At 42.5% G+C, this 21,840-nt stretch overlaps 1 protein-coding gene across 1 annotated transcript in view; it reads left to right on the forward strand.

The window, feature by feature from the left end:
- Nucleotides 1–21,840, forward strand: part of pdzd2 (PDZ domain containing 2) — a 114,151-nt gene that overhangs the window by 87,206 nt on the left and 5,105 nt on the right. Inside the window, 5 exon segments of the mRNA XM_056279160.1 lie at nt 9,738–9,825; nt 10,069–10,172; nt 10,434–10,596; nt 12,846–13,750; nt 13,908–14,052. Coding sequence (XP_056135135.1) covers nt 9,738–9,825; nt 10,069–10,172; nt 10,434–10,596; nt 12,846–13,750; nt 13,908–14,052 — 1,405 coding nt within the window.

Consider the following 21,840-nt stretch of genomic DNA (forward strand, 5'->3'; position numbering starts at 1 on the left):
AAAGTTTCAAGGAGGAGATGTTTAAGTGCAGCGTATTTACCATCGGCCGGTGGGTTGGTTATGAAACCGCTTATCCTGGAAGCCGTAGCGCCCCCCAGCGCTGCCACTACGTAGTAGTACCTGGTCTCGTCTGCTGTTATGTCTCTGAGCGCGAACTGTGCCTCATAGTCCGTGGGCCAGAGCCCAAAATTTCCTATTTCGGTACACTCAAGGTGGCAAAACTTACTTATAATTTTTGAAAGGATCCATGTCTGTAGATGATATTTTGGTATGATAACCATTCCTGAGTGGCAGCTGTATCACAGTTATCAGCTCATGAAGTTAACCACCCCCTAAAGTAAATTGCATTTTAGACGCTGGTGCATATCCTGGTTTAGCCTCATGGTCAGGACATTTTTCAATGTTCTATAATATTGTCTTTGGTATCATTTTAAAGGGGACCTTCTTAGCTTTCATTCAAGCCCTGTTGTGGATATTTCTCACAAATATAGAGGTCACTTGAGCTCTTCAACCCGTCAATAACACACATCTTTCTGCAATGTTCGCCTAAACTATATACTTTCTTTTAGCCCTGTGGCATCTAGGAATATCAGGGACACAAAACACAAAAACTGGAATACTCACAGGACTGTAAAGATTCAGGTATTGTATAATATACCCATACTATTTCATTGTGTGAGGTGATTGTGAACCTTAAATTAGAAGGGCATTATTACTAAGAAACTAACTAGACCAAAGCCAGTTAGTCCATGGGTCAGACCAGATATCGATATCACCCAAGGTGACACAACTTCACTGGTGCCATTTTATTTGGTACACTAACAGAAGTAAAATAATACATGATAACCTTTCCAAATGAGCAGCTATTTCATTTTTCTTTCAGGAAACCTGTTTCGGTGCCTCTCACGATTGTGTATTTGCCCAGATTTTTACAAATATAGCATTTCAACACCCCTGGTACTGATTAGCCTAGCTTAAACTCTAGGACAGTTCTTAGTTGGCCAACAACCAAGGATAACCAGTACTGTGTACTTCCATTCATTGTGCTAAGCTAGGCTAACGTGCAGCCAGATAGCTTTCTACTAAACACATATAGAGGAAACTGGTATCTATCTTCTTGTCTCACTCTGGAGAAGATTGTAAGCTAATTTCCCATAATGTTAGCATGTTCTTTTAATGTATATGTTAATATGATTAGTTAAAGTGGCTACGAGGAACTTTCATCTTGTGTTGATTTTAGCGGCCTCATGTGGACAAAATACAGCTGTTGCATAGCAACTAGGTAATGTATCTATTTGTGGCTATGTAAGATAAATAATGGTAATATGACGCTGGTGAAGCAAAGTAAACTTTGTTTTAGTAGTGTTCATACACCTAAGTTACATGTATTTGTTTGTATGTGGCAGGTGAAAACTGACTGAATATGGCCACTGGTGAACAAGCAAGTTTTTACCCAATACCAAAGCGCCCACGGGTGGAGTGCATTATCCACTGTTCTGATGATACAGATAAGCTGGTTTCACTACAAAGTGTCGACTCATGGAGAACTCTGCTCAGGGCAGCTCAGATACGAAATCATGCACCAGTTTTGAAACTGGCAAAAGACATTCCTGAGGGACAGATTCCAGCAATCTACTACCACAGAAAGTGTCGCAGTATCTTCACTATGAAGCAAATTCTTGATGGCCTCCTTGCAAAAGAAAAGAAAAGTTGTGTCTCTGCTGAAGAGAAACAATCTAAGAGAGTAGCTCGACATGCTCCAAGTACATCTAGGACTTATGATGCAGAGGGCATATTTTGTCAGAAAAACAGCAAATATTCCAAGAGACAGAATACGAGAGAAGTACTGGTGCAGTGTCGAGAACTGCGAGCTGATGCAAAGATCAGGAGTGCAGCCACAAAGAAAAGGGACAGCAGAATCCTTGCCATTGTGAGTAGAGACCTTGTAGCAGCTGAAGGGCACTACCACAGGTCATGCTATAGACTTTACACCAAAGAAGAGGTTTCCAAAGGAGAGGTTGCCAGCAATGAAGATGATGATGCTGCAGCCCAGTATGAAGCTGCTGTGAATAAGGCATACAATGAGCTGTTCCTCTTCATCAGGATGGAGCTTTTTGGCAATCCTCAAGTGATGACAATGACTGATCTCTCTTCTAGACTGGTAGCTTCAATGAACTCCCAAGGCATTGCCCAAGTCAAGGAATCAACCAAGAAGCACATAAGGCGAAACCTGGAGAGTGAGTTTGCCTTGCAGATATTCCCTGATGAGAAAGGAAAATTCCTCCTCTATCCCGATAACTTGTCCATGAGGGAACTTGCCAAAGAAAATCAGTCTCTCAAAAGGGAGCTGCAGACCCTGAAAAGTGTCAGTGCACAAGATGTTATAACCAAAGCAGCCATCAAATTGAGAGCAGACATTAAAAGTCAAGATGTTCCTCAAACCTGGCCGCCTGAAGTCAAACCAGAAGCAGAATGTCCTACCATTCCAGAGTCGCTCATTATCTTCCTGTACTCTCTACTCACAGGCTCAAATGATCCTGATCAAGCATCCCAGAGAGTGCAGTGCCTTCTGCAGTCATTTGGCCATGACATAGTATATGCAGTGACATGTGGAAATACCAAGCCTTCCAAGCACATTGTTCTGCCATTCAGTGTCAAATCGTTGACAGGAAATGTAGAGTTGATAAACATCCTCAACCGACTTGGTCACAGTGTGTCCTATTCACAGATGGAAGAGATCAACACTGCCCTGTGTCTCCAGAAACTCTCATCATCAGGGAGTGGCATTGCCCTTCCAGCTAACATCCATCCTGGCATATTCACAACTTTAGCCTGGGACAATATCGACCGTCTTGAAGAAACTGTCAGTGGTGAGGGAACATCTCACAGAGTCAATGGGATTGCTGTGCAAGCAAAGCCAGTCAACCCACTTCCTGTCCAACCCATGCCCACTGTTCCCAAAACAAAGAAGAGAAGCATTGATGGACCCCCACCAATGTTACCAACTTACAATGCTGGACAACGGGTAGGGCCACCACAAAGCAAAAAGTCAGATGCCGACACTGCAGCCAATACTAAGCTTGCCAGAGAGAAAAACCTTCTTTGGGTCCTAGCACGCATGTCACAACAAGAAGAACAGTCAGTCAGCAGCTGGACAGGCTTCAACATCCTGACTCGAGGAGAGATGACGGTCATCCCCGACAATATAGGCTATCTGCCTACCATCAATGCTCCAGCGACACAAATGTCTACTGTCAACGAGGTGCTTAACCAGTCACTGAGCATCATGCAGTGCTTAGGCCTGAGGAAGATTGTCTGTGTCTTTGACCAAGCCCTGTATGCGAAGGCTGTCGAGATCACATGGAAACACCATGACAAGTTCCATGATATCATCGTTAGGCTTGGGGTATTCCACACCATCTGCACACTGCTGGCAATAATAGGAAAGCGTTTCCAAGATGCTGGATTCAAAGACCTCTGCATTGAGTCTGGCATGATTGCAGAAGGCTCAATTGCTGGTGTTATGGATGGCCGCAAGTACAACAGGGCAGTGCGACTACACAAGCTCCTGTATGAGGCTCTCATGCGACTGACCTTGAATGGTTTCCTGTCCTGGTTGGAAGAAACTCACAGGAATGACATGGTTCACCTGAATGAGACACTGAAGACCATTGACAGCCTTGGGAAAGAAGTCTCACAACATGCTTTGAAGGAGGTCCTCGAGAACAGCTCTTGTACACGCATCATGGATCTATTTGAAGTCTACCGTGAGTTCCTTAGAGGTGGAAACGGCAGCCTCTCGAACTTCTGGATGTCCTATTTGGACATGGTTGAAATCTTGTTGGGGCTCATCCGAGCATCCAGAGAGGGAGACTGGATGCTACACTTGGCTAGGATTCGAGCAATGATCCCATGGTGCTTTGCTTATGACAGGATGAATTATGCACGCTATTTCCCCTACTACTACGCCCAGATGTCTGAGCTGCCCATCACACACCCAGATGTGTACACAGAATTCATGGAAGGAGGCTTCTCAGTCCAACTGGGCTCCACCAATCCCTTTGGCCGAATCCCTGTTGACCAAGCTATAGAAGAAACGGTGAACAAAGACACCCAAACAGCTGGAGGGACAAAGGGATTCAGCTTGAAGCCAGGAGCTGTGACCAAATATTATCTCACAGCTGAGTATAGAAGCATGTACCTCAGACAGCTGAGAGACCTGACAGGTCAAGGCAGGTGCAAATGGTCTCATCCAGATCTACAGAGTCCAAGGATCAAGAGAGATGAAGCAGATGTCCAGTCTGTCATGGACCTTATGGAGAATAACTGGCTCAATCCTATGTCCCCTGATGAGATTGATTTGGTTAGCCTCTCCACTGGCAACATGGCTCCACCTGATGTGACCATAGATCTCTTGAGAGCTCTTGAGAAAGGAGAAGAGGCCTACCAAGCATTCCAGCAAACAAGGTTAGATGCAGACCCACCACCTGTGAAATTCCACGACAAGATGACCAAGCAAAGTCTGAAAACATTCTCCAATGTCAGCACAAAACAAGCTCATGGAAAGAAAGCACAGGATGTGGTTCTGAAGGCAGATAGAAACCTTTTCAGTCACATGATCCTGGTGGCTGAAAGCAGGAAGGTGAATCTGAAGGATGTCCTTGCCTACCCATTGGGCCCACTACCATGGGCACTGGCAAATGCTGATGGGTCCTTACGAAAAACAAACAAGGCTGCACTTGCCAGAGAGCTTGAAAAGAATGTATCTCCTGCAGAAGACATCCCAATCCCATCTACTTCCATCATTGATGGGATGAGCCTGGTCCAAAAAATGAATGGCAACAACAAAACCTTTGCACAGGTGGCAGAGTCAGCCTTGACCCAGGTCCTCCATGAGGGAGCACAGAGTGGGAGGATTGATGTTGTTTTTGATGTCTATCACCAGACTTCGATCAAAGATGCTGAACGACTGAACCGGGGTGGAGACATCACTCTCCAGTACAAGAATCTTGCAGGGGGACACCACGTCCAGCAGTGGAGAAAATTTCTGTGCAGTTCCTCCAACAAGACCAGTCTCATCAAGTTTCTGGTGGAAGAGTGGAAACTCCCACGATACAGAGCTATGCTGCATGGCAAGGTGTTGTACATGACCTGTGAGGAAACCTGCTACAAGTTGACAGAAGATGGGTGTGAGGAAGCAGCAGAACTGCACTCCACACATGAAGAAGCTGACACCCGTCTGCTCCTGCATGCATTGCATGCAGCAAATGCGGGCTCAAAGTCAGTTATCGTCACAGCTGAGGACACTGATGTCATGGTGCTTTGTCTTGGCTTCCAGAAGGACATCATCTGTCCCATCTACCAGAAGTGTGGGACTCAGAACCGCACACGGTTTGTCGACATCACCAAACTGGCAAGTTCACTTGGAGACAGCATCTGTGACAGCCTAATTGGCTTACATGCCTTCACAGGCTGCGACACTGTCAGTGCATTCGCTGGTCGAGGGAAGCTGAATGCCCTGAAGATAGTGAGAAAGCACACTTCCTGCCAAGAGACTTTTAGTCAATTGGGACAGACATGGAATGTGAGTGATGAGCTATTCCAGAAAATTGAGCAGTTCACCTGTCGGATGTATGTTGCTAATAGCAGCACTGCTGAGGTGAACAAACTGCGTTACCAGCTCTTCTGCACCAAAAGGGGAGAGGTTGAGTCCAGCCAGCTGCCACCATGTAGAGACTGTCTCTTTATGCATGTTCAACGAGCCAACTATCAGGCAGCAATATGGAAGTGCTGTCTGCAGGCTAACCCTGTGGTGCCAAGCCCTACTGAGTATGGATGGACAGACGATGAAAGCAAGCTGGCCATTTACTGGATGCGCTCCCCACCTGCACCAGATGTGGTCTTGGAAATGCTAACATGCAAGTGTGTGCATTCATGCAAAATGCCAAGCTGCATGTGCCTGTCAAATGGACTTCCATGCACAGACATGTGCAGGTTACAGACCTGCAGTAACCAAAAACAGCAGGATGGTCCAGAACTGGACTTTGAACTTGGGGAGTCAGATGATGAGAGAAACGAGCAGTTTGATGAATGACAGTGTGATGATTCTGATGGTATTACTGTGGTAGTAGTCTATTGATGCACAGGATGTTGATTCTGGACTTGGTTACCCAGAGCTTGATAACAATAATGTAACCATATTCACATATACCCATTACCCTACCCATTACCATTACATATACCCACTAATGATATGGGATTACATGTATCATTGACTAAGTATATGTAAATGTCAATGTTGTTTAAAATATTAAAATAGTTCATTACCTCACTATGGTATTCCTTTTTATCATGTATTTTGATTGTGTATTTAAACAAATGTATAGAGACCAGTTTGTGACCTAACTGGCTTTGGTCTAGTTCTCATTTAAGGCTCACAATCACCTCACACAATGAAATAGTATGAGTATATTATACATTTCCTGAATCTTTACAGTCCTGTGAGTATTCCAGTTTTTGTGTTTTGTGTCCCTGATATTCCTAGATGCCACAGGGCTAAAAGAAAGTATATAGTTTAGGCGAAAATTGCAGAAAGATGTGTGTTATTGACGGGTTGAAGAGCTCAAGTGACCTCTATATTTGTGAGAAATATCCACAACAGGGCTTGAATGAAAGCTAAGAAGGTCCCCTTTAAAATGATACCAAAGACAATATTATAGAACATTGAAAAATGTCCTGACCATGAGGCTAAACCAGGATATGCACCAGCGTCTAAAATGCAATTTAGTTTAGTGGGTGGTTAACTTCATGAGCTGATAACTGTGATACAGCTGCCACTCAGGAATGGTTATCATACCAAAATATCATCTACAGACATGGATCCTTTCAAAAATTATAAGTAAGTTTTGCCACCTTGAGTGTACCGAAATATCGTCTGGCCCATGGTCTATCAGCCTGCGCGAACCACTTAGCCGCGGAAGACTCCCAAAACTCTGGCAGTTTAATTGCAACGGCGTTCGTAGCCATAATGTGTGTGGTTTCAGAAAACTTATCCAAAAACCGACGTCGGGGTCACCAGTGTAGAGCCGAAGGAACGGAGAAGACCGTAGGTTCACACTTTAGCCGTGTAGGCAACTTTCTTTAATCCACGGTAAATCAGAGAGACAACCAAACCACAGCTCGACTGAGCGGAGGTGGCAAGAATAACCAGAAAACAGGCTGGACAACCATAACTTAACCCTGCGTTAACCTGCCAGGGCAACCATGACTTAACCCTTAGTTCCTGGGTTGAATTCTGTCCCCAATACGTGTCCACCACAGTGGTAAACATTCCCCTGTCCCAGCTTTTTTCGAACGTGTTGCAGGCATCATAAAAAAAACCCAATAAAGTTTATCAGTTTGAACATTAAATATCTTGGCTTTTGTAGTGTATTCAATTGAATATCGGTTGAAAAGGATTTGCAAATCATTGTATTCTGTTTTTATTTAGATTTTACACAGCATCCCAACTTCATTGGAATTGGGGTTTGTAAAACTGGGGAGAAAAAGGGAAAAAATATATACCAGCTCAGTGGTTCTCAAAGTGGGGTTCACGACTCACAACCAGGGGTTCCACGAAATAATTTTCTATAAATTATAAAATTGTGCGTATCATTAAAAAGTGCCTGTCTGCGGATGGGGACATTTGCGCCAATAAATCAAGCATATAGTGTCCATTACTGCCACCCACTGGGCGTAAGTGGTTTAACATGATTCAAATTGGAACGTATTTCTGTTTATTAGTATGAAACAGGTCTGAAGTATTTAGGTTGAAAAGTTTTAGAATACAAATCATTCCAATGGCATCTAAGAGTACAAATGGTAGTAAGCATATGCTTAATTGGTGTTACAATTATGAGAGGGTCCTTAGAATTTTTTTTCCCCTGTAAAAGGGTTCCCTGGCCTCACAAATTTTGAGAAACCCTGCACTAGATATTTGACATGGATTTGATTTTAGTCCTCTTTTTTTCTTGTTACTTAAATATTTAGCCATCCATCCATCCATTCATTATCCAAACCGCTTATCCTGCTCTCAGGGCTGTGGGATGCTGGAGCCTATCTTTGAAGCTGATGTTATAGCACATATCAAATGTTTTGCCTGAATGAAAACAATGACATGCCCAAAAATACAGCATTGATGAATAAAATAACCTTTTGGAAAAAAGCTCCTTGACAAAACTCTGTGGGTTAAGCTAGCTGGTATTGCACAGAAAACATGCACATTGTATCATCATGGTTTGTGGTATACAATACACAGAGCGATGAATAGGTTAATATAGTATGTAACATGCTTACGTTGCTAGTAATTATGTGCCCACATGCCAACCTTTAATCGATTACATTTATATCGCGCTTTATCTTGACACCCAAAGCACTTCATATTGAGGGGGGGAAAGTCACCTCAACCACCACCAATATGCAGCACTCACCTGGGTGATGCACGGCAGCCATTTTGCACCAGAACACACACACCACACATCAGCTTTAGGTGGAGATGAAGGAATCATTGAGCGAATTACAAGGGGGGTGATTAGGTGGCCAGATGGAGAGAGCCAGGTCAGGAATTTTGCCAGGACACCAGGGAACCCCCTAATCTTTGTGACAAGTGCCATGGGATCTTTAATGACCACAGTGAGTCAGGACCTCAGTTTAACATCTCATCCAAGGACAATGTGAAATGTGAAAGCCCGGCAGCGCTCCCTCATTCTCCTACCCTCCCACGTTACATATGTTGATCATCCTGGGTCATTAGTTGTTTAGGCTTTCCCAAAAAAAAAAAAATTCTTGCTCTACAGTGACTTTACTATAGAACGGTCAGTTATCTCTCACTGGAGATTTAAAAAAAACCCCAACCTTTTACTGAGATGGAATGACAGAGAAAGAATAGGGAAGGGTAAAAGGTTTGGGGTTTGGGACAACGAATTCGTATTCCAAACTGCAACTGCAGTTCTTACGTTTACAAGCCGTTAACTGGAAGTCACTTAGAAATGCCTCTGTCACATGTTTCATTAACCTTGATTGCTGATATTTCAAGTTGTTTCTTTGAATATGCAGAATTCCATGTGTGCCATAAAAAAATTTTTGTCTGTCTGTTCTGTGCTCAATTAAATAAAACTCTTGTAGATTCAGGAATATTCCACTAAATATTCAAAAGTGTATCATGGATATTTTGGTAAAGTATTCTGAGCAGAAGAAGTTCCAGTTTCGGTCTGGATTTATTGTTGTCATCTTTGATGTGACAGGTTTCATGAGATAATCACTGACAATGTTTTTGTAGCTTAAGAGTACCCATGGACTATGTAGAAGTTTTTGAGAAAAATCTTATCGTAAACTCATGAAAAAAACTTCATGCAGTAGTGTGAGTTCCCAAAAATAATTTAAATGTTTAGGAGAGAATCAAACTTTCTTTTTCCTGTACTGGTTGTTGTACTCATATGAAAATTTGTGAAGAAAGAACCATTCGTCATCTACATAAATGATCTTGGGTTGTATGTTTATGAACTTGTGTGCCTTTGTGCCACCTTGAGATCTCATTAAAGAAAACATGTTGGAGTTGGAAGTGCAAGTCCTCTCTCAAATCAAATACATTAAAGGCATTTTGGGGAAAAATTCACCTAATATCAAAGTTATATTTTTAACAGTTTAATACAGTTTTTAAGAATGGATATACTCCCTTCATTGTATACTTCTTTTTTCAGATGTCAGAGCAAGAGATGGATCGTATCATAGCTCAATCCACTCACAGGGGCAGCATGAGCAATGATGGACACCAGTCTCACACTTTAGGTCTGAATCTCTTCTCCTTCATTTATTTTTCTCTTGCAGAATTTTTGCAATGTTGTTTTGGCTGCAAACCTCTATCAATGCACCTTTCAGGAGGCCACAGTTTGAATTCCATGTTGTTCCATGTTCCACAACCATTGTGCTGGCAATTACCTAAATTGCACAATGGGAGCAAGTGGTTTTTTTTTGGGGGGGGGGCTAAATAAGATCATGTAGCTGCTTTTAATATGGCCTTTGAATGTGTAGGTCTCTCCTCCAAGACTGCCTCCCCAACAGTGAGCTGTAAGCAGGTGGAAGGCTCTCCAGATCTCAGCTGGACAATGAAGAGATTCCTTGAACCTGCTAGTAGGGTATGTATTATTTAGCATGGTCACTTCCTAAGTGACCTTTAGATTATTTAATGGCAGATATTGAACTCATGGAAATGGTCATAAGGCACTGTTTAAATACTGCCAGAAATACTTATGTCTTACTTATGAACTAATGTCAAGCCAAAATAAGACAGACCATTTACAAAAGAAAGGGTGAATAAAGAAATGCATAAATGGAATTTCACCTGTTCCTCAATTTTCCTTTTATCTTTTTTCTTGTATTTTTTATTACATATGCAGCAAGGGTCCCTAAGCTCAGAGAGCGAGCTGGCCCAGTACTTCTCCCAGGAAGCTGCCAGCCATATGTCCCTGTCTGAATCCATGCTTTTGACTTCTGGGGATGCTGACATACTGCCCCACAAGAGCTACAGCTCCTCTGTGGATGCCTCCACTCAGCCACATGGTATTTTCTACCCCTTGATACATTCACCCCTGTAGCCAGAATGAGGTCGCCAAGGTCTGGACCTCGGTAAATTTTTTTCCCTCTCAGGTTGACGTTTTGCATGATATATGCATGTGAATGAACATGATTTTATTTTGTGAACGAAAATGTTTTGACATCGTTATAAATCCCCCTGCAAACACATCTTATTAAACTAAATTAGAGCATAGCCTAGGCAGAACAGTCAACATAACTAAGGGAATTCTCTGTAGGCCCTATGGTCTTATCGATCTGCCAAATAAGACTCATTTCAAGCAGTTAGAACTTATTCCTCAGTTATGAGCGACTGTGTTTCTGTCACATCTGATAGGCAGATGGATAAGAACAACAAGAGCCTACCAACAGTGAGTAACATTTTAGTGTCTACTATCTAGTGTGCTCATTTTTGAAAACCAAAATATGGTCACCCTAGGTAAATCTTCTTCTTCCTCTGCTTCTTTTGGCTGCTCCCTGTTAGGGGTCACCACAGCGGATCATCCGTTTCCATCTCTTCCTCAACCACCTGTATGTCCTCCCTCACCACGTCCATAAACCTCCTCTTTGGCCTTTCTCTCTTCCTGTCTGGCAACTCCATCTTCAGCATCCTTCTCCCAATTTACAGAGTAGCTAGTCACAACTTTCTCCAACTTGTTTCTGTTAAGTTGTCGTTATTTCTTGACATTCAATTGACATTCATTATTTAATTGGCCAATAGGTGAATGTCATGACCTTCAGACATCTTTTCGCAAGATGTCTTTTGAAGCCTCAGTCTAGTTAATATATTCCAGTGCCTCATACGTCGATTTATCCACATTAATTCCTCACACGACCAGAATTGAAAACAATCTCCACAAAGAAAAGCCAGTCTAGTTCCCAGCGGGGGGCGCATAGTGTTTCAGCCTCAGCCGTGGACAGGGTCTCTTTTCTTCAAAGAGATGCGCTCTGAAAACTCCATGAAAACTGTGGTCACTTTTACAAATAATCTAGTTGTTATAGTTGAGTACTGCTCGCTGAGAAGTAGCCAACAGTAGCAAAAAGTAACAACAAAATACAATCAAAGAGCAAAGCGGAGAGCAAGAGCAAAACCATCTGCACTGTAGCGTGGGCAGGAGCAAAATGTAGACGAGTAATCATTGGCAGTCAGATTGTTGTGTGTTACTTATTTTATTTACTCATTTATTTTAGAAAATAGTTAAGATAAACTTTTTTCAGGACATTTTCAATGATTTGTCCAAAAGATGATTTGCTTGTTTGTAAATTACATTGTGATTAAAAATGCATTAAATGCATTAAAAATTCATCAGAATGCAGGAAATTATAAAGTTTGAAACTCAAATTTTCCTTGGATTTTTTTTTCTTATGCTTCTGGACCTCAGTTAAAATTTTGCCCTGGCTATGGCCCTGGATACATTTATTAGCCAAATCCATCCCTGATAAAGAGTCTCATTGTAATCTGTTGTCATCCCTTGGGGGGGCGGGGGAGTGTGTGTGGATTCCCTTCTCATCCCAGTTTGGTAGGTCCAATTCCTTATTCTACTAAGGTCCCACTAACACACAACTCTGCAATGGCTTGGGATGGCATTGACTTCCCCTCGTGTCTTCCTATATATATGTGTAAATTGTGTAAATTTGTGGTGTAAATTGATTTGTGTTTGATTATGAATTGCTTGTTTCTGTCTGGAGCTGTGCATTACCATGAGTGGGATAAATAGTAATAATAATAACAATAATAATAATAATATACGTGACCAGCGAACAGCTTCGATTCACTTAGAGGTTACTTTGGGAGAATGTAATGTTTGGAGTCACACGCTCCACCCACCAGATCCTTCTGCAGCCGTACAGATGCCCCACGACCAGCTTAAGTTACTAATTGCAAGGGCGAGACATAATAGCTCTTCCGGTTCTCAACACTGGAACATTGCCATTGTGCATTGTTATCCATGTGATACCCAGCCAAGGCAACACCAGGATGTAAACTGTGAACCCTAGTTTTGAGACGCTAGCATATTAGTCCACTGTGCCAATGGAGCACCTTGATTTCTTAAAAATTGATAACATAGCCAATAACAAAAATAATATTTTGGAACCAGTAAATTATGTTGTCGTTGACCAGAAATAATCTAACTACCTAATAAGTTATTTGATTAAAGCATGTTATCTATAGAAAGTATCATCAAAGTCTAATCCTTGCCTCCTTGGTCTGTCTCACCTCTTGCCTTTTTATTTAGGAGTGGAGAACGATTTTGTGTACCATCAATCAGAAAGCAAGGCTCCTGGTTTAGTGAATCACCATGTGGAGGCAGCACATCAGCAGAGTGTTGGAAATAGCCCCAACTCAGTTCGGAGCCCACTTCTCCGCCAGCGATGGGTTATGTGTTATGGGGACGAGCTTAGTGATGATGAAGAGGACCCTGATGCAGCTGGGTTCAACTTGTCCCACCAAAGGGTAGCAAAACTCAGGGCTCTTGTCTCCAGTGAAGCCCAGATAACCCACTTATCTGACAATGACTCTAGCAGTGTATTTGCTACTTCATCATTGGAGGTAGATAGCCGAAATGGGAGTATTGAGATACCCACACTGCACTATAATAGTTTCCTTGAGTCTGAGGAAGGCATCAAAAGAAAATCGGGCTTTGAATCACCCATCCTGCCCCTCTCTCCCTTTAAACAGGATGATGTTTTTCCAGTTAATGTTGGCTCTGGGTCAAGTAACTTGGCTGTTAACAAAAATAACTGTACCAGCCGAGATGGTGGACTGACAGAATTAAAGCACTTCCTTAAGTTGGAAGACAAAGCTGTAACCCATATCAAACACATGATGAGCATTGAGGCACCGAACACGCCCCAGCAACCAAAGCTGAAAGATGGGGACTCTTTCTCAGCGTTGGACTCAGTCCAGTCCTTTGCCAAAGCCCCACAGTCTGGAGGGATGCTCCCCACGACACCAGGGCAGTTGATACACAATCAACATTGTAAAATGGGGGAGACCAATGATCAGGCAGGTGCATATAGGATGTACACAGTGGTCCTGAAGAGACATGAGGAGGAATCATTTGGCCTTGACCTGGAGATCATTTCATGCCCACTGACGGTGGTCATCTCTGGGATTAGATCTGGAGGAGCTACAGAAAGGGTATGTCTCAACTGCTACACTTCCATGTTATTCCAATAAATACTACCAATTGCAGTCTGTAATAAAGGTTAAATCCCAAGACAACTGATAGGGGTATTTTTTTTTAACTTAATTGCAGATGTTACTGTTTCCTTTTTTTATGACCTTATCCTTCCAGGAATCCAAGGGCAAAATTAGTGTTGGAGATGAAATTGTTGCAATTGGAGAAAGACTGGTCTGTTCTTCTACCTATCAGGAGATCTGTGACCTCATACATAACCTTCCTATTATACTTTCCTTGGAAATCAAGAGAGCGGTATCAGGTAAGACTCAAATATTATAATGTAAGTTTCATTTATTTCAGGAAAGTGTCTTTTTGGAATATGCAACACTCATTCAGCAGTAGTGTGGTGCTATTTAGATTTACATTCATGCGCCTTCTGAAAGATATTAACTATAACTATATTCAGTCACTAAGAAAGATGGGTTTGGCTGTTCGAGGTAATTTGGTGTTTAATAGAAGCCTGTCTTAGTTTGAATCCATTTAATTCATGGTACAGTGTAAAAAGTTAGAGGTATACTGATTGGGATTATACACTCACCGGCCACTTTATTAGGCACACCTGTCCAACTGCTCGTTAACACAAATTTCTAATCAGCCAATCACATGGCAGCAACTCAATGCATTTAGGCATGTAGACATGGTCAAGACGATCTGCTGCAGTTCAAACCGAGCATCAGAATGGGGAAGAAAGGTGATTTAAGTGACTTTGAACGTGGCATGGTTGTTGGTGCCAGACGGGGTGGTCTGAGTATTTCAGAAACTGCTGATCTACTGGGATTTTCACGCACAACCATCTCTAGGGTTTACAGACAATGGTCCGAAAAAGAGAAAATATCCAGTGAGCGGCAGTTCTGTGGGCGAAAATGCCTTGTTGATGCCAGAGGTCAGAGGAGAATGGCCAGACTGTTTCGAGCTGATAGAAAGGCAACAGTAACTCAAATAACCACTCATTACAACCGAGGTATGCAGAAGAGCATCTCTGAACGCACAACACGTCGAACCTTGAGGCAGATGGGCTACAGCAGCAGAAGACCACACCGGGTGCCACTCCTGTCAGCTAAGAACAGGAAACTGAGGCTACAATTCGCACAGGCTCACCAAAATTGGACAATAGAAGATTGGAAAAACGTTGCCTGGTCTGATGAGTCTCGATTTCTGCTGCGACATTCGGATGGTAGGGTCAGAATTTGGCGTCAACAACATGAAAGCATGGATCCATCCTGCCTTGTATCAACGGTTCAGGCTGCTGGTGGTGGTGTAATGGTGTGGGGGATATTTTCTTGGCACACTTTGGGCCCCTTAGTACCAATTGAGCATCGTGTCAACGCCACAGCCTACCTGAGTATTGTTGCTGACCATGTCCATCCCTTTATGAACACAGTGTTCCCATCTTCTGATGGCTACTTCCAGCAGGATAACGCACCATGTCATAAAGCTCGAATCATCTCAGACTGGTTTCTTGAACAGGACAATGAGTTCACTGTACTCAAATGGCCTCCACAGTCACCAGATCTCAATCCAATAGAGCACCTTTGGGATGTGGTGGACCGGGAGATTCGCATCATGGATGTGCAGCCGACAAATCTGCAGCAACTGCGTGATGCTATCATGTCAATATGGACCAAACTCTCGAGGAATGTTTCCAGTACCTTGTTGAATCTATGCCACGAAGGATTAAGGCAGTTCTGAAGGTAAAAGGGGGTCCAACCCGGTACTAGCAAGGTGTACCTAATAAAGTGGCCAGTGAGTGTACATTTTTGGTTGTTCAATTTTTATCTTTTTTTTAATCATCATTCATTTTTTATCTGAACCATCTGCTCTCCAAACAAGGCTGACAATTGAGAAATGTTCATAAGGAGAAAGTTCATAGGAGTTATTTATTTTAAATGTAAAAAAAAAAAATCTTTCATTAGAAAATTATTTTGTATCATTTTCAGATGTAAATGTATTGGCTTTCATTTCTGTGATGCAGCTGTCAATCTTTTAATCAAAAATAATTTAATTACCTTTTCTCAATCATTGTTAACCTCAAATAACCTGAAATTAAATGCAACTGTAGTGTACAATTGATACATGTTAAAACATGTTGTAAAAGTTCATGATGCCACCTCGTTGAAAGAAATACTATGATTTATTTTAGGCTTAGGTTATATGAGTTTGCGAGTAGAGTTTGAGTAATAATAGTAAGTACGATATCAGGCAATACCTTTTGACCTTAAAATTTTGCCCTGGCTTCTTATATATGTTCCATAAACTGCACAATGTAGCATAAAAATTAAGCAAAAAAAAAAAAAAGAAGAATGACTTGGAATCTCGTCTGGTTATATTACCTTTTGTTGCCATCGTGAGTACTGAACACAAGCTTTGACTAGAAATTAACCACGTACTAATTAATTAATTAATATTAACGAATTGATTGATAATATATTAGTTATTAATCATTATTAATTAATTATTATTATTGATATATTAATTAATAATATTAACTGGTTAATATTAATATTGAGGCATGATTAAGTCCTTAAATCGATAGTATTTTTTCCCTTTAATGCTGCCCAAAGATGTAGGATCCCTCTTACCTTGCTGGCAGCACCCATCACATCCCCAAAGGGAATTGCAAGCAGCTGGCATTGTATCCATGGTGAATATCTTCTCTTACCTATCATCTTAACTTCTAGTAGCTAACAGTAGATTCCAGCATAGTTTCCTCCTACCCCCTTACCCTGAAGCTTTCTTTCTTTTGGTTTGTATTAGATTGCTTTATTGATTGGGCACGTTTGAAGGGTCATTTTGCTCAAAATGGACATTGCTGTTTGATGTTTATTGGTGAAGGAAAACAAGAGTGGCAAATTTTGTTATGTTATTAAGGTGAGGTATTCTTTTTTTTTTTCATCTTTGGGCCCAGGATAGTAGAACTGATTGCCCTCATGATAAATTCAATAAGAACACAAGGTGCATCACACAGCTGCTTTTGGGGGGAAAAAACATACATACTTTTCTCCCTTCGGGGTAAAATGCACATTACACTCAAACCCTAACCCTCCAATTTGCCTACTTCTTATATGCAAAGATGCTGAGACCCATTTCAAGTAGCCAGCATATATGGGGTCCACTGCATTGGACCAATAAATTATTAACCGAGTAGAAAGGTGGCTGGCCAGTGTTAGCCAACTAAACTCTCTGGCTTGACTTGTGAGAGGCTGAGATGTGTTGTTCTACTATAGCACTGCTACCATCAGTCCCCCACACCACCACTGTCCTCTATCTTTCTAACCCTTTTCTCACTTTTTTTCCCTTCAAAATATGAGCAGATAGACAGGCTAAAATGAGTGCTTACTAGAACTTTAAAGGGATAATTCGCAGAGTCTTGTCTCTTTATCTGCAGCAGTGATAGCACTGAAAAACACCTGCAGTTGTTCATGATCATTTCTGCATCTCTGGGGCCACAGTGAGATAGAGTTTGTTTTCTGTCCAACAAGTGACATATCATGGCATCTGTTGGCATTGAAGATTTCCTACACAGGCGTGTACTACTCCCTTCAGAGGACAGCACAAACAGGCTCTAACCAGAGTAGAAAAAGAAGTGGGAGGCCGCGTTGCACAACTGAGCAAGAAGATAAGTACATTAGAGTCTCTAGTTTGAGAAACAGACGCCTCACAGGTCCCCAACTGGCATCTTCATTAAATAGTACCTGTTAGAGCCTGTTTGTGCTGTCCTCTGAAGGGAGTAGTACACACCGGTGTAGGAAATCTTCAATTTCTTAGCAATTTCTCGCATGGAATAGCCTTCATTTCTAAGAACAAGAATAGACTGTCGAGTTTCAGATGAAAGTTCTCTTTTTCTGGCCATTTTGAGCGTTTAATTGACCCCACAAATGTGATGCTCCAGAAACTCAATCTGCTCAAAGAAGTGCCCATCCAACCAATCCAACTTGTGGGAGCTGCTTCTGGAAGCGTGGGGTGCAATTTCTCCAGATTACCTCAACAAATTAACAGCTAGAATGCCAAAGGTCTGCAATGCTGTAATTGCTGCAAATGGAGGATTCTTTGACGAAAGCAAAGTTTGATGTAAAAAAAATCTTATTTCAAATACAAATCATTATTTCTAACCTTGTCAATGTCTTGACCCTATTTTCTATTCATTTCACAACATATGGTGGTGAATAAGTGTGACTTTTCATGGAAAACACGAAATTGTTTGGGTGATCCCAAACTTTTGAACGGTAGTGTATGTCATGTGTAGACACTGAGTCATGTGTAGGCACTGAGTCGTGTAGGCACTGAGTCATGTGTGGGCACTGTGTCATGTGTAGGCACTGAGTCATGTCTAGGCACTGTGTCATGTGTAGGCACTGAGTCATGTCTAGGCACTGTGTCATGTGTAAGCACTGTGTCATGTGTAGGAGCTAAGTCATGTTTAGGCACTAAGTCATGTGTAGGCTCTGTCATGTGCAGGCACTAAGTCATGTGTAGGCTCTGTGTCATGTGCAGGCACTGTGTCGTGTGTAGGCACTGTGTCATATGTAGGCTCTGTGTCATATGTAGGCACTGAGTCATGTGTAGGCACTGAGTCATGCCAGGCTCTGTGTCATGTGTAGGCTCTGTGTCATGTGTAGGCACTGTGTCATGTGTAGGCTCTGTCATGTGTAGGCTCTGTGTCATGTATAGGCACTGAGTCATGTGTAGGCACTGAGTCATGTCAGGCTCTGTGTCATGTGTAGGCTCTGTGCCATGTGTAGGCACTGTGTCATGTGTAGGCTTTGTGTCGTGTAGGCTCTGTGTCATGTGTAGGCTCTGTGTCATGTGCAGGCTCTGTCATGTGTAGGCACTGTGTCATGTGTAGGCTCTGTGTCATGTGTAGGCACTGTGTCATATGTAGGCTCTGTGTTATGTGTAGGCACTGTCATGTGTAGGCTCTGTGTCATATGTAGGCACTGAGTCATGTCAGGCTCTGTGTCATGTGTAGGCACTGAGTCATGTCTAGGCACTGTGTCATGTGTAAGCACTGTGTCATGTGTAGGAGCTAAGTCATGTGTAGGCACTAAGTCATGTGTAGGCTCTGTCATGTGCAGGCACTAAGTCATGTGTAGGCTCTGTGTCATGTGCAGGCACTGTGTCATGTGTAGGCACTGTGTCATATGTAGGCTCTGTGTCATATGTAGGCACTGAGTCATGCCAGGCTCTGTGTCATGACTAGGCTCTGTGTCATGTGTAGGCTCTGTGTCATGTGTAGGGACTGAGTCATGTGTAGGCACTGAGTCATGTCAGGCTCTGTGTCATGTGTAGGCTCTGTGCCATGTGTAGGCACTGTGTCGTGTAAGCACTGTCATGTGTAGGCTCTGTGTCATGTGTAGGCTCTGTCATGTGTAGGCACTGTGTCATGTGTAGGCACTGTGTCATATGTAGGCTCTGTGTTATGTGTAGGCACTGTCATGTGTAGGCTCTGTGTCATATGTAGGCACTGAGTCATGTCAGGCTCTGTGTCATGTGTAGGCTCTGTGTCATGTGTAGGCACTGTGTCATATGTAGGCTCTGTGTCATGTGTAGGCACTGAGTCATGTGTTGGCACTGAGTCATGTCAGGCTCCCTGTCATGTGTAGCCTCTGTGCCATGTGTAGGCACTGTGTCATGTGTAGGCTTTGTGTCGTGTAAGCACTGTCATGTGTAGGCACTGTGTCATGTGTAGGCTCTGTGTCATGTGTAGGCACTGTGTCATATGTAGGCTCTGTGTTATGTGTAGGCACTGTCATGTGTAGGCTCTGTGTCATGTGTAGGCACCGAGTCATGTGTTCAGGGATGGTGTGTTCAAGGATCCCGGTTCAGGGAGGGTTGTCCCCTCTTCACATAGATGGCCTCTACCCATTCAAACCAGCGTTCCTCCCTATAAAGGACGTGCACATTATCATCCCTGAAAGAGTGGCCACTGTCATCTGCATCTTCCTCTGTCACACCAGCCACCTGCATGTCCTCTCTCACCACATCGATAAACGTCCTCTTTGGCCTTCCTTTTTTCTTGTTGCCTAGCAGCTCTGTCTTCAGCATCATTTTCCCAATATACTCATCATATCTCCTCCACACATGTCCAAACCATCTCAATCTTGCCTCTCTTGCTTTGCCTCCAAACTGTCCAACCTGAGCTGTCCCTCTAATATACTCAATCCTGTCCTTCATCATCACTCCCAACAAAAATCTTATCATCTTCAACTATGCCACCTCCATCCCCACCTCCTGTCTTTTCGGCAGTGCCAGTGTCTCCAAACCATACAACATAGCTGGTCTCACAACCATCTTGTAAACCTTCCCTTTAACTCTTGCTCTGGTACCCTTCTGCCGCAAATCGCTCCTGACACTCTTCTCCACCCACTCCACCCTGCCTGCACTCTCTTCAACTCTCCTCTGCACTCCCTGTTACTTTGAACAGTTGACCCCAAGTATTTTAAACTCATTCACCTTCATCACCTCTACTCCTCACCATTCCGCTGTCCTCCCTCTAGTTTATGCATACATATTCTGTCTTGCTGTTACTGACTACTCATACAACTGCTGTATACTGGTTACAAATTATTGCTGTTATTGTTGTGATTGTAACATAGGTATATAATATAGTATGTAGTTTTGTGGTGGGTGGTAGGTGAATATAGTGTATACTTTTGGTATATAAGATAATATAGTGTAATATAATGTGAGTATATAGTATTGTGTCCAGATGAACTGATTCAGCTTTCTTTGATTTTCTTATCTGGATTATTCAGCATGCATAAAGACATTTTGACTCATTTCGGCGAGGCTTGCCTTAAAATTGTACGTGAGTATGAGCAAATGGTGCATAAAATGGCAGACTAAGGAACCACCAGAGAGTCACCCTCTTAATGCAGACAGAGCGGGATTACACCTAAGAGCCTGCAAATGAAAGCTTCGGTCAAGGGCCACCGAGCTAACAAGATACTCCAGAGGGCACAGAGCCAGGTGTTTAATGAACGGGTACATCGGGGAAACAAAACAGACGCTGGCCAAGAGGATGGCACAACACAGGAGCGCTAATACGTCAGGCCAGGACTCCACAGTCTACACCATCTACAGGCCAGTGGCCACTCTTTCAAGGATGAGGATGTTCACATCCTTGATAGGGAGGAACGTTGGTTTGAGTCAAAGAGGCCATCTATGTGAAGAGTAAAAAACCATCCCTGAACCGGGGGGGGGGGGGTACATCTGTCGCCATCTTACAATGCTGTGATTGCAAACATTCCCAAATCTTCTGTGACTAGTACACATGGCCATTGAATCTCTACCTAATGGTCACGCCTATATTTGCATATGAAACTGATTGTTGGTTTCCGTCGTTATGCCACTGTATTGTTTATAAGGATGGGAATACCTGCAGTCCATTTAGACTGAGACGGTCACTTAGATGAGTGATAGAATATATCTGTCAGTCACCGTTGTGTCCAGATGAACTGATTCAACTTTCTTTGATATATAGTATTGTATACGGGCATGATGGGTTCTGGAGTTGTGGTATTGGTATAGTGTATGGGCAATATAGGATATCGTCACCATCTTAAAATAATGGCCTAAGTCATATTTTCAAGTTTTTCAAAAAACAGAATAAACTGACAAATTTTGTTTCAGTTTCAGTTTGTTACGTTTTTTGAAAAAATTGAAAATATGACTTAGGCCATTATTTTAAAAAGGTGACGATAATAAACTGAAACTGAAACAAAATTTGTCAGTTTATTCTGTTTTTTGAAAACTTGAAAATATGGCTGAGGCCATTATTTTAAGAAGGTGATGATATAAGAAATATGGTATAATATATGGGCATAGGTTGTTGATCAACCATAACCAAACTCTGTATAGTGGTGACATACCTGTTGTGCATGCATGCTTACCTCCAATGTCCTGTTTGTTGTTCCGTTTATTTCTTCTGCTTGTTCTTCTTTGTTTTCTTTTCTTTTTTGAGTGAGTGATGTATGCAAGTGCTAGAAGCTACTGTGAATCGGAGTCAAATTCCTCTTGTGCATAGGCACACTTGGCCAATAAAGTTGAT

This window comes from Lampris incognitus, chromosome 1, assembly GCF_029633865.1.
Source record: "Lampris incognitus isolate fLamInc1 chromosome 1, fLamInc1.hap2, whole genome shotgun sequence".
NCBI classification, from domain to species: Eukaryota; Metazoa; Chordata; class Actinopteri; order Lampriformes; family Lampridae; genus Lampris; species Lampris incognitus.